Below are 14,575 nucleotides of genomic sequence, written 5' to 3' on the forward strand. Positions count from 1 at the left end.
GGATCCCATTATTCTCATCTTTGGACAGAAATTCAGCGGATGATTACTGATATTTCTCCTTTACCTCGCTTGAATGTGGATTCCCGTCTATCTGATTGGAATCTTGGAACCACTACTATGAAATGTATTTCAGCTGGGACAGTTTATGCCCTCTTGCAATCGGATGCATGGATAGTCAGACATGGTAATCAGCTATGGTCTCTCTCCAAATCTTCAATGTGGTGGAAACGTACATTGTTTCGCATTTGGAAAAGTCATCTGCCTCTTAAAGAACGCCTGTTCTTGTGGCGCTGTTTGGTTGGTGCTCTTCCTGTTGGTAGCTTGTTACATGCACGTCATATTGCGCCTTCACGTTGTGTCCGATGTAAAGCTACTGAGGAGACTGTCCCACATTTACTATGGGGTTGCGTATGCTCCACATCGTTCATTCGCCGGGTCCCGACTGCTCTTCGCCTTCGTTTCCCTTCGGGCATTTTTCACAGATGCTTTTGGCTTTTTAGGGTGTTACAAGCATCACAGTCTCAGTTTGCTGTATTTTTCAGCTGGGTCCGATTCTGGGTCTTTTGGACCATATAGCATGTTCGGAACAACCTCATGTTCCAAGCCAATGACATTGTTCCCTTCCATTACTTCAAGTTCTCGCTTGGTCACGCGCTTCATTTTGCTTATGATGCTGGGGATATCACTCTTGATGCTTATAGGATTTACTTTGATTGCTTCTAGGTAGTGAAGCCTATAGTTACTCTTCTTTTTCTGGGTTTTCCTCGCTTAGAGGTTTCCCACTTGTAAATAAAAAGTGTGATCTTTTTGGTGGGTTTTCCTCGTTTTGAGGTTTCCCACCTGTAATTAATGACATGAAGCTTTACAAAAAAAAAAGTGTGTGTGTGTGTGTGTGTGTGCATCACTCTATGCTTCCCAGACCTCTGCCATGAGGGCTTCATTATGGGATTCTTTATGCAGATATCCATGGAGATCCAATGCATTCATCTGTGGAGATTTTAATAATTCCCCTCTGCCAAGAGATAACACCACTTCAAGATCTCATATGCTATCATATGGAAAGGCAGAAATGGGACAGCATGCTTCTTTCTGTGCAGGCTGAAGATTTATGGGTGCTTCTCCAAGGGTCAGTGCCTGGATATACTTTTCATCATAATGCACTTACTACATACTGGGCAAGGCTTGACAGATGGTATTTGTTTTACCCTCAACAATTTGCAGATTTTAGCCCTCGTCTCCTTATAGATTTCTCATTGGGCTTGTCAGATCATGCCCCATTGTGGATGAATTTGCAGCTTGGCATACCTCTGGATGATTTGCCACCCCTCTCCAGTAGATTATTGCATGTTAATCAGGCTTATTTCCGACATCACTATTTCCAGCAAATGATCAGACTTGCAATTCATCCCTTGCCTTTGCATGCCCAGGAGGACATGAATTATGCTTGGGACAGCTTTGTCTCTCGTATGCAGGATGTCATTCGGGAGTATGGCAACTGGCATATGACTAAATGGAGGAATGAGGTTAAATGGGCAAAAAGGACAGCACAACAATTGACTGAATTTTCTCAGTTAAGGCCTCTCTCTGATTCAAAAAAGGATTCCCTTTCACATGCTCAGTCTAAATTGACTGTTAATGATCAGAAGAAATTGCACAAATGGCAGATTAGGGCAAGAATGAAGCCCCTCATGGATAAGGGTTGCTCATCAAAAGCCTTTTTTCAGGGCTTGCATGCTACTCGAAAGAAAAACTCATGCCTAAGGGTAAGGAAGCTAGATGGCTCTTGGACGCACTCTTTCTCTGATCTCCAAGATGAATGCCAAAATTATTTCCAGAAATTATTCTCCACTCCTAGTTCCCCTCAAATCAAATGACTGAGGCTAGGACTGAATTTCTTCAATATGTTTCTGGAATAGTGGAAATGGATGATGCTCATACCTTGGAGAGACCTTTTACTGACATAGAACTTGATAATGCATTGTTCCACCTCAGCAAATACAAGTCCCCTGGCTGGGATGGCCTTACGGGTGGAATTTTATATTTCTTTTTGGGATGATTTGAAAGAAGTCCTCTTGCAAATGATCAATGTTGCCTGGCAAGAAAATCAGTTGCCGCACTCTTGGAAGCATGGCATAGTCAAACTTGTGCCCAAAAAACATCTGTGTGACCATATGTCAGATTGGAGGCCTATTACATTGATGCTTGTAGTTTACAAACTCATTACCAAAATAATTGTGCATAGGCTTCACAGGATACTGGATGCGGGACTTCATCCTCATCAGTATGGGTTTGTACCGCATTGACAAATCCATGACAATATATCCAATGCCTTGACTGCGATTGAATATGCTAAGTATTCGCATCAAGATGTGCTTATATTGCAGGTGGATATTGCTAAGGCATTTGACACTGTTCAATGGGATTTTATCTCTCAAATCATGACCAAGTTGGGCTTTGGTCCCAAGATGGCAAATGCAGTTTACTGGCTTTATTCTGGCTCTACTTCTCAGTGCATTCTTGGGGGTTATCTGTCTCGGTCATGGACATCGGGTCGATCAGTTAGACAAGGTTGTCCTCTTAGTGCTCTCTTCTATGCCATTGCGACCCATCCCCTTTTAATGTATCTTGATCATCTTACAAACACAGGACAGATGACTGGTCTTAAAATCCCTGGGGCTGCATCTTTTTTGGCACAAGCATATGCTGATGATGTGTGTGTGTGTGTGAGTGTGTGAGAGAGAGCACCTTGCTGCCTGCCTTCAAGACGTCGACAGAGGATACCCGCTGCAAGCTCTGCCCTGCTTAACGCGGCCTGCAGCATCCGACCATCGTCTCCCAGACTGCCGCTCATCATCCTCCCTGCTCCTCGTCTGTCTGTCGCACCTGTGCTGCCCTCTTTCACTGTTTACGCTTCAGTTTTCTGCCTCGCAGTTTTTGTTCCAGTTCTCTCCTTTTCTGTTCTGCACTCTGACCGCCAAACAGCCCTCAATCTTCCTCCCCTATCTGTCCACGTACCTGCGTATCCACTTCTGCTGATTCTGCCCTCTCCTCGAATTCTCTGTCAATATCTCATCTGCCTCCTTCGAGAACCTCTCTCTCCTTTTCCTGCGTGCTTTGATTATGGCTCAAGGAATGGACGTCTGTACATATGCCAGGAAAGAAAGAAATACAGATGCGAAACGTCGCTTATCAGAGCCTCCTTTGTTGCAGGAAGAATCTACATCAGAAGCTCAATATGTATATGACACTCTTAAAGATGACTTCCAGCAGTCTCGCCAAGAATGGGGCAAACCCATTCCAGAGGTCACCTATAAGTTGAAATTGCCGTCCATTGTGAATCCCCTCAGGAAGCTCTCTCAAACTGCGGTCATAATATTCTTTCCAGGAAGAATTCCCGCAGCCAGTGATGTTGCACAACGGATCAAATCCATCCTTGGAGGATGCTTTGTAGAAGGAGTATACTTTGCTTCCAGAGGTTTTTATGAGGTGCATCTATCAGATGCTTCATGCAAACAGAGGCTTCTTGAGTTTTATCCGCTGTTTTATGGGAGGCAAATGGTGCATGCTATGCCCTGGTCCCCCAACAAGGATTACCGAAGCCTGATACGGCACCACTGCCCAGTATGGGTTGAGGTTGCAAACTTTCCGGATTATATGCGTGAAGAGTTGCCTGGCCTGGCTGCCACTTTGGGACAGGTTATTTGTCCTCCACGCCCCATGGGAAACCGTAACAGATTCTGTATACTTTGGGACACTGATATACCTACCCCTCCTTCTATTGCAGTCGAAGTTGAGGGGGTGCAATTGGGCAAAAAGTATTTTGAATTGAAGTGGGGTGTGTTTGCAGGTGCTTGTTGTACCTGTCACAAGTTTGGGCATCTAGCTTCTGAATGCCCAATGGTTCTCCATCAGCCCCCTCCAAATGCTTTGCCACCTCAGCCCCGGGAAAAGAATGAGAATTTGCAAGCTAAGGCAGCAAATACAAATGCAACCAAGAATGCAAAATCAGCTAATCAGGTGCACTCGCTTGTTGGAAAAGGAAAAGATAAAGGGAAAGAGAAGCTGAAGGAATCTGTGGGAATTCATCAGGATGGTTTCCAACAACCTAAGAAGGTAGTTTTTCTGAAGCAACGCCCTCTTCAATCTCGTCAATGGGATGCTTCTTCTCCTTCGCCAGGACAGACTTCTACTTCAGCCTCCGTCCCTGTCCTTCAAAATTGGGTGGGGGTCTTGAAGAAAGGCATCCCCATATGTGATTCAGAGGAGGGGGAAAATGCTATGTCCTACATGAGTAGTGAAGGCATGCAGCCTATGCAGGCAAAGGCTTAGCCTCTTTGAATTTCTCCTTTTATCCTCACTTTTTTGTACATACCCCCTTTATGCTTCAAACACTTAAGTGCTTTACATATAATGTACAGAGCCTCTGCAATGTTTTAAAGTGGAGGCTTCTATGGAATTATGTACATAAAATGCAGCCAGATATTGTTTGTTTGCAAGAGCACAATCAGCACTCCATGGCTGGACATCATGGCTTTTTGCATGGTTATGATATATATTATGCTGGTACCGCTACCTATTCAGGTGTATGCATACTGGTGAGACATGAGTTGGAGCCTCAGTTGGCCTTCAATGACAGCAGTGGCAGATGGATTGTCATACAATGTAATGTCAATGGTGATATTCTTGAGTTTGCATCAGTGTATGCCTCCCAGACCTCGGCCATGAGGGCTACATTGTGGGACTCTATATGCAGATATCCATGGAGATCCAATGCATTCATCTGTGGGGATTTTAATAATTCCCCTCTGCCTAGGGATAACACCACTTCACGGTCTCATATGCTATCTTTGGAAAGGCAGAAATGGGATGACATGCTTCTCTCTGTGCAGGCTGAAGATTTATGGCTACTTCTTCAAGGGTCGGTCCCTGGATATACCTTTCACCATAATGCACTTACCATATTGGGCAAGGCTGGACAGATGGTATCTGTTTTATCCACAACAATTTGCAGATTTCAGCCCTCATCTACTAATAGATTTCTCATTGGGATTGTCAGACCATGCTCCATTGTGGATGAATTTACAGCTTGGCATGCCTCTGGATGATTTGCCACTTTTCCCGAGTAGATTGTTGCATGTTAACAGCGCATATTTCCAGCACATATATTTCCGGCAGATGATTAAATTTGCTATTCATCCTTTGCTATTGCATGCCCAGGAGGACATGAATTTTGCTTGGGACAGCTTTGTCTCTCGTATGCAAAATGTCATTAGGGAGTATGGCAAGTGGCATATGACTGAATGGAGGAATGAGATTAGGGGGGCAAAAAAGATAGTGCAACAATTGACTGAGTTTTCTCAATCTAGGCCACTTACGGATTCAGAAAAGGATTACCTATCACGTGCTCAATCAAAACTTTCGACTAATGATCAGAGGAAATTGCACAAATGGCAGATAAGGGCGAGAATGACGCCCCTCATGGACAAGGGCTGCTCATCAAAAGCATTCTTTTAGGGGTTGCATGCTACTCGAAAGAAAAACTCATGCTTAAGGGTTAGGAAGTTGGATGGTTCTTGGACTCATTCTTTTTTGGATCTCCAAGATGAATGCCACAACTATTTTCAGAAATTGTTCTCTGCTCCTCCTTTCCCATCTAATCAAGTGATTGATGCAAGGACTGAGTTACTCCAATATGTTTCTGCAATAGTTGAGCTGGATAATGCTCTTGCTTTGGAGAGGCCTTTTACTCGCACAGAACTGGATAATGCATTGTTCCACCTCGGTAAATATAAGTCCCCTGGCTGGGATGGCCTTACGGTGGAATTCTACATTTCTTTTTGGGATGATTTGAAAGAGGTCCTCTTGAGAATGATCAATGTGGCATGGCAAGAAAATCAGTTGCTGCATTCTTGGAAACATGGCATAGTCAAGCTTGTGCCCAAAAACCATCTGTGTGATCACATATTTGATTGGAGGCCTATTACATTGATGCCGGTAATTTACAAACTTATTGCCAAAATGTTAGTGCATAGGCTTCATGGGATACTCCATGCAGGTCTTCACCCTCATCAGTATGGGTTTCTGCCGCGAAGACAAATCCATGACAATATATCCAATGCCTTGACTGCAATTGAATATGCTAAGTATTCTCGTCAGGATGTGCTGATATTGCAGGTGGATATTGCTAAGGCATTTGACAATGTTCAATGGGATTTCATTTCTCAGATTATGACAAAGCTGGGCTTTGGTCCCAAGATGGCAAATGCTGTTTATTGGCTATACTCTGGCGCTACTGCTCAATGCATTCTTGGGGGCCATTTGTCTCGATCATGGATATTGGGTCGATCGGTTAGACAAGGCTGTCCTCTTAGTGCTCTCTTCTATGCCATTGCCACTCATCCTTTGTTGATGTATCTTGATCATCTAACAGACTCAGGACAGATGACTGGCCTTAAAATCCCAGGGGCTAAACCTTTCTTGGCACAAGCATATGCAGATGATTCCTTAATTATGCCACAGAATTCTCCTACGGAACTTTGCAAGCTTATGGCCACTCTCTCATTATATGGACAAGCAGCTGGATTGCATATTAATTTTGATAAATCTAAATTAATACCCCTGAAAGAATGTGATTGGCATTCTATTCTTTGGCCGGGGCAGGTGGTGCATTCCAGAGATGTGGTCAGACATTTGGGATATCCCATTGGATGGCATATCTCAAGAAAGCAGCAACTAAAATGGATTTTCCAAAAACTCCATCATAAGCTGGAATACTGGAAGATATCTACTTGGCCTCTTCATGTCAGGCTCAGAATTGTGCAATCCATAGTGATGTCTTATGTTCAGTTCTATTTGCCTTTATTGCATTGGTCCTCCAGGGATATTTCAGCCTTTATGTCTCAAGCTATGGAGATATTATGGAAGACAAAATCTGCTTTTAAAGCTTTGAGACTGATGAAGATGGAAATGGTGTGTTCCCCATGGATGCATGGTGGACTCAATATTCTCAATATAAGATATCATGTACTTGCAAGGAAGGCTACTATGTTGCACACTTTCTTCTGCCAACAACAGCCATGGACTTGTATGTTAGCATCCATGTGTGTCAACATGAGGACTTCAGCTTATGGTCATTGGATTACGGATCATTGGGAGGTTGTTATTGGGAGATTTCAAGGCAGGATACCTAGCTGTCCTTTTTCCACTGCCTTAATACTTGACTGGAAACAAGTTCTCTCTAAGGTCAAATGGGCTCCTCGTAATTGCTTGGGGATGAACTCCATGAGGAAGGAAAGTATTCATTGGAGTGCCATTTTTGACACTCCACTTGCCTTGCAAGAACCTGTTCGGGCATACAATCTTATGAAACTGGGAATTAGGTACATACATGATGTGGTGGATGATCGAGGATATGCCTTATCCTTTCCTCGGGCCACTGCTACCTATGCATTGGGAATGCATCCTAGGCCAATATGGAAGAAAATTGCTGATATATTGCTTCCTTTTTTACCTATTCCAACTATGGCTGACACAGATAGGCTCATGGATTGGCAATTGTGCTCATCTACTACAAGCACTCATCATGTTCCCCTTCCAGCCTTGACCTCCATCAAAGCTTACAGGCTTTTTCAGCCTCCCCCATGGATTCAACAACATGCCAATTCTTTGTGGCATATGAGAAAGCCTCTCTCTTCGTGGCGGAAGAATCTCCGCATGTTATGGAAGTGTAAAATGCCACTGAAGCAAAGACTCTTTGGAGATGTTTGACAGGCACATTATCAGTTGGGGTCACACTTGCCAAACGTCACATTGCACCATCCACATGTCTAAGATGTTCAGCTCCCTCAGAGACCTTTCTTCATCTGCTGTGGCAATGTCCTTGTTCCAGGACCCTCCTCAGCAGAATTTCAGGCTATCTTCGGCTCCAATTCCCGAGTCACAGATTTGGGAAACATTTTTGGCTCTTTGGCAGATTATTGCAGTCTTTGTCTCAATACTCACTATTTCTTTTCTGGGTGAGATATTGGGCTCTTTGGACAATTTGGAGTGAGCACAACATGGCATACTTGGGTAGGCTGAATCAACAGTCATATGAATTCTTCAGAGCCTCATTGCGGCAATCCTTATATGATGCCTGCCATGAGGGTGATATGGATGCTTCTTGCATAGAGCTCTTCTGTTTATGTTTCTGACATTTGGGTTCCTCTCCTTTATGGAGATCTCCCATCTTTGTAAATTTGTGAACATATAAATATATTGCACTAGACATTACCAAAAAAAAAAGTGTGTGTGTGTGTGTGTGTGTGTGTACATATGTATAGATGTATTTATTTGCATACATGCAAGTGCATGCATGTATGTATGTATGTATGTACGTATGTATATGTCCATTTGTGTATGTATGTAGCTTTATGTTTAACATTTGTGTGTGTGAGTATGTGTGTGTTTCTTAGCACAAATGCTGAAAAGTTAAATAGAAATCTTTCTATTGGGCAACCATAAAGATACCACTTTGCTAAACAAAACACTTGGCACAAAAACAATCTCACCTAGAATATAGTGTGCTTGCAATCCAATAGCTGCTAATGCATCTTGACAACTTTCCAAAGCCTTTATGGCAAGTCTATGTAGCATCACAAACAACCAGATTATGTCTTTCTATTTAACTGCTAGAGAAATATATAGCATGTCACATCATTATGCTCCACACTTAAAAGACTTTCAAAACAAGCCAAAAACTCAGTAATCACCCACCTAGGGAAATCACTAAAATCAATGCCATTTATACTCTTTAATGCCATACAATATTTATCATAGACCCATTCAAAAAGGTCGTCATGTCTATCAGGGCCAGCTTTTCTGTTATCCAGAAAGCATCCCGACTTCTTGGCATTCTGAAACCGACGAAGTTGTTGATGCATACGGTACGCCTCAGCACGAAAAGTGTGTTTCTGCATGCATAGAAATATATCATGTAGCCATGCTGAAAAGGTGATAATAGATCGAAAAGCTTTACTTTGACTACTTTACCCCATAAGAGTCGACAAAATTCCTAGGCTTTAAAGGAGTGGCAGCTCTTGATTTCCCAGCAATTTTTTGGGTGTATTTTTCTTCATGCCAGCTTCTGATCAGGTCTTCCAGTATCTGAAGCTGTATACAAGGAAAAAGCTACTTTAGTCAATCAAAGTTCTAAATTACTAGCAGCATATCATGATGGAATTGATGGTGCATATGATGATGCATACAATGATGCATATGATAATGGATATGGTCAATCATGATGCATATGATGATGCTGTACCATTGCATACCTGCATTTTGGGAGTGAGAACAACAAATTCTGGAGACAGTCCAGCTCTACTAGGAAAGGCCCGTAGGACAGTTAAGCAAAAGGAATGGAAGGTGCGGACTCGGATTCCCTCTAATGAAACACGAGAATCAGCTGTTGCCGAAGAAGCAGCAACCGTGTGAAGCTTGTGAAGAAGATTCTTTCCTGCTCGTCTGGAAAACTGGCATGCATATTGAACCGATTTAAAAAGCTTTGACATGTTCCCATCCATTAAACCTTAACATCAGCAACTCCTTTCAAAGGAAAGTAACACACTGCTCACACCCGTAGGCAGACTCTCTCTCTCTCTCTCTCTCTCTCTCTCTCTCTCTCTCTCTCTATGACTGGAGGAACATCATTGTACTACTTGTTTGTCTCATAGGCCAATTTTGGCCTTTTGCAGACGTTAATATATATTTCTCTCTCTCTCTCTCTCTCTCTCTCTCTCTCTCTCTCTCTCTCTCTCTCTCTCTCTCTCTCTCGCCCACACCAAGGGTACACTGATTGATCGTGCGATTGAGCTTGGGTGGTCCAGACCCCCACGACTACGGAGGGGGGCATCCCAGCATAGACGGAGGTTGCAGCGGCAGATTCGGATTATTCTTGCGAGGCATGCGGGACACCCAGTCAGGGTGCTGACCACAGAGGATATTGAGGAGATCCGCCAGTGTCCGATGCGGCACATACTATGAGATGGAGGCACCTCCATAGTGTACCCCTCCGTCCCACATGATATTGTATCCCTTCACTATATTCCACTCACCTCCATAGCGTACCCCCCCCCTCGCTATATTCCAGTTCCAGTTTCATTTTCTAGGTACCAGTAGTATCATCTTTATTTTTCATTTTTCTGGGTTTTTTTTTTATCCAGACATTGTATCAGATCCACCATGATGTAACTTTTGGTCTCATAGGTCATTATGGCCTTTTGAAGACGTTAATATAACATTTCATTTCATTTCATTTCTCTCTCTCTCTCTCTCTCTTTTGGAGATAAGAAGGCTCAGAGAGTCCATTATCAGGAGCAGACGCCCGACTGGCAGGGAGTCCGCACACAGACAGATTACTGACTTCTTTAGAGGGACTACCCGGGAGGACACACAACCAACAGCCCAGCAACGGGCACCCCGTGGGACTCTAGTTGAGAGAGCTATCCAATTTTGCAGATCTAGATGCCCGAGGGTTCACGGATCCTCACATCGGAGACGGTGCCTACACCGGAGGATTCAAAGCATCATTGCGAGGCATTGGGCTCGTCCGACCAAGCATCTCACTATGGCAGAAATCCAGGCCATCCGGCAGAGACCCATGCTAGAGCTCCTAGGATGATTACGACTCCAGCCATATACTGTTGTACTCACTGTCACTTTTGTACTCCCCCATATTCATGTATTCATGTATCCATGTACTCATGTACCCCATTTTGACTAGTAGCATTAGCTTCCCACTCTCCCTAGTTGCTGCTTCCGGATGCCCCCTACTGATGTATTGTGGGGCTAGATACTTACCTTCAGTTCTTTCTTTTCTTTTCCAGATGTCACATGGTTGTAACTTTGGTCTCATAGGTCACTTTGGCCTTTTGAAGACGTTAATATAACATTTCATTTCTCTCTCTCTCTCTCTCTCTCTCTCTCTCTCTCTCTCTCTCTCTCTCTCTACTATCATTAATCAATCTATCATTGAGTCGTGCAATTACTCTCTCTACAATAGGATGGGTTGAGGTGGTGAAGAAGAACATCCGCAAAGAAGTGAGGGAGGAGACTCAAAGGGAAGAACATCAAATCATTCACACCACCATTGAGGAGGAGAAGATGAGGCATGCCCGCCGCCTCAACATTCGAGTCACAGGTATAGCCGAGACACCCAACTCCACTCCCGAGAAGAGGCTACAGGGAAGAGGACCCTCTCCCCTTCACCAAAGCATGGAGAGCCGGGAAAGACTCAACACGCAAGCGAGCCCTCATCCTACAGTTTGCAGGAGAGACAGAGAGGGTCACCTTCATGAGGAAGAGGTTCATACTCTACGAGGCTTAGAGGGAGCTCCTATTACAGGGGAGACTGAGAGTGGTAGCACAGGATCCAGAGGCCAGATACATGTGGATCAGCTTACAACTCTCACACGACAGGGTTATATACATAGCCCTATGTTACTTTCCTCCATCAGGATCCTCCTATGTCATTACATAGGACATGCCACAGGAAGAGGAGACAGGAGCCTCGCCATACACTTGTCTGTCAGAGGAGATTATGCATTATTCTACACTAGGGGAAGTATTTCTTACGGGTGACTTCAATGCCCACACACAGAGCAGACAGTGTGAGGTGTATGACTATGATGACATGGAGATCCTCCACCCTGTGGATCCAGAGGAGATAGGGGCTAGTCGGGCATCAGAGAACACTGGACCAGACAGAGGACATTATGGGGACCACTTACTAGAGTTGGGAGCCAGGCATCGTCTCGTTATTTATAACGGGATGCTACAGTGGCCGGGATCAGGAGGGCTGACATGCTTCCCACATGGGGGTCATACACGGACCGGAGGCATGGTGGTGGACTACATTATGGGATCTTTGGAGGCATCACAGCTTGTCACCTCATTCTCCATCCCACCTTGTCCTATTGGGGCAGATCATACATACTTGGCATTTTCACTAGCCGGATCACCAATATCACCAGCCCCCCACATACCGACGCCACACACTACCATCTACTTCACACATGACACGGCAGACATATACACTGGCAGAGTAGAGGATGGGCTCCTACTCATGGATCCCCGGGCACCTATGGATACCATTACAGCCCAGCTAGCATCACTCCTACACACGGCTGCATTACAAAGCTTCCCACATCGTGTCCACTCAGGAGAGCCTGCAAGATCCCCGGGCACCTATGGATACCATTACAGCCCAGCTAGCATCACTCCTACACACGGCTGCATTACAAAGCTTCCCACATCGTGTCCACTCAGGAGAGCCTGCAAGATCTGGGACTATGGCCCAGAACAGATGGTATGATGAAGAGTGCAGAGCCCTATACTGACGGCTCCGCATACAGAGAGCCTTGGGAGCCATCACAGAGCAGGAGTCGAGGTGAGAGATGAGGAGACTTACTCGCCGCAAAAGGCGGGCCTTCGCAGAGATACAGGAGCTAGAGATCTTTCATTTCTTCATGAGTAGAGATAGCCCTATCTCATGGCGGCACTTCCAGAGAGCCCCGGACACCGACACCCATTGTTGCAGACCCACAGACATGGCACACATATGCAGAGGGCCTATACCACGCCCCACATCAACCACCTATACCTCAGCCACAGGAGCCTCGACCTACCACAGCTAGCTTCTTTACCCACTCGATGGTAAAGGAAGCTATCCACCGCCTACAACATGGACGGGCCGCCGACCATATGGGCCTACAAGGTGAGCATCTCATATATGCAGTATATTCTTTGGCTCCTTTTCTTGCACACATGTTTAACACGGCACTAGCAGAGGGTTTGCCTGCGGAGTGGACGATGCACACCATTGTGCCGATCCACAAAACAAGGGATATGCTCGATCCGAGCAACTACAGGACGGCTATGGTTGGCCACGTGTTGGCCAAACTCTATGGTGCAGTGTTGGAGCAAGAGCTTAGCTTATATGCTGAGCGAGCAAGTTTACGCTCATCAGGGCAGGCAGGCTTCAGGAGAGCTTTCTCTACCACTGACCATGTATTCACTTTGAGATGTATGATTGATCAAGCCAGAGTGAGGAAGAGAAAGCTCTATTGCTGCTTTGTGGATTTCCGCAAGGCATTTGACACAGTACCACGAGAGAGGCTCTTTCAACGCCTGCAGTCTCTTGGCATACCAACAGATATGACATGGGGCATCTATGCATTATATGAGCAGGTTTTTGGGCGAGTCAGATGCCCAGGAGGTATGTCCGAGACTATTGCTAGCACCATTGGTGTGAAGCAAGGATGCCCACCTTCCCCCACGCTATTTGGGTTATACATTGATCAGGTGGCTGACTTCATTACACAGGGAGGCGGAGATGGAGTTGATCTAGCAGGTACCTCAGTACATATTATGCTTTATGCTGATGATATTGTATTAGTGTCTGAGTCTCCAAGAGGTCTACAGCAGCATCTACATGCACTCGATGATTTCTACACACAGAGGGGTCTTACTGTGAACCTTGGGAAAACCAAGGTTATGGTCTTTCATACATCGAGACAGGGCAAGAGTCAGCTAACATTCACTCTCGCAGGACGCCAGGTGAAGGTGGTGACATCATACGTGTACCTAGGGGTTACCTTCTCTGCAACAGCCACGCGCTTCACCATGGGTTCAGCAGCCAGAGCCAGATTGACACGGGGATATGCAGCATTGGCTATGCTAGAGAGACAGTGCCACCAGGCGCATTTTCAGGAACCCTGGACGAAGGGGTGGCTATTTGACACATTAGTCACACCGGCACTGATGTATGGAGCAGCGGTATGGGCGCCACGACTTGCTACCCATTGGTGGACACAGATAGAGAGACCACAGGCCCTCATGATGGCACGCATGATACGCAGCAAACCGTCAGTACCTCATGACATTATCCGAGCAGAGTTTGTTGCGCCTCCTATGATGGTAGAGGCCATATTCCATACTATATGCCTGCTAGATAGATTCAGAGAGATGCCACAGGACAGATTGTCATACAGAGCTTTTGAGGTATCTAGACAGCTGGCTGAGGCAGGAGACAGAGGATCATGGTATGCACAGGTCACACATTGGTTCTCACAGCATGGCCTAGACATGGATCATCTACCACCATTCCAGTATGACAGGGATGCACCACATATCCGTCTCTCTCATACTGAGAGGAACAGAGTATTGAGACAGGACCTATGGCAACTCTATACACGAGAGACATGGATATCACCTACACAACCTCTTCCACGGAAGATGCTATACTACAGAGATCACTTCATGAGTATCACTGATGATGGATTTATAGAGAGGCCTAGATACATGGAGGGCTATTTACCACACGGCTCCAGAGTAGCTATTGGTCAGCTTAGAGTCTCATCACATCGATTGGAGATCGAGACTGGCAGAGCAGCACGGATCCCCCGAGAGGAGAGGGTATGCAGATTGTGCAGAGAGGAGGTGGAGAGTGAGGAGCATAATGTATGCAGATGCAGAGCATATACAGCAGATGCAGAGCATATACAGCCATCAGAGAGAGATATCCCATTTTATTCAGAGA

The 14,575-nt window shown here is 45.2% G+C and overlaps 1 protein-coding gene across 1 annotated transcript in view; it reads right to left on the bottom strand.

Moving 5' to 3' along the window:
* Positions 1-14,575, bottom strand: part of LOC147637601 (uncharacterized) — a 142,194-nt gene that overhangs the window by 76,423 nt on the left and 51,196 nt on the right. The window contains exons 5-8 of the mRNA XM_086799428.1: positions 9,312-9,509; positions 9,031-9,150; positions 8,755-8,951; positions 8,550-8,623 (exon numbers count right to left, since the gene is read on the bottom strand). Of these exons, the coding sequence (XP_086655554.1) occupies positions 8,550-8,623; positions 8,755-8,951; positions 9,031-9,150; positions 9,312-9,509 (589 nt within the window). The remainder of the gene's footprint in view (positions 1-8,549; positions 8,624-8,754; positions 8,952-9,030; positions 9,151-9,311; positions 9,510-14,575) is intronic.

The sequence above is a fragment of the Cibotium barometz genome, chromosome 6, assembly GCF_041138505.1.
Source record: "Cibotium barometz isolate CiBa-2024 chromosome 6, ASM4113850v1, whole genome shotgun sequence".
NCBI lineage: Eukaryota > Viridiplantae > Streptophyta > Polypodiopsida > Cyatheales > Cibotiaceae > Cibotium > Cibotium barometz.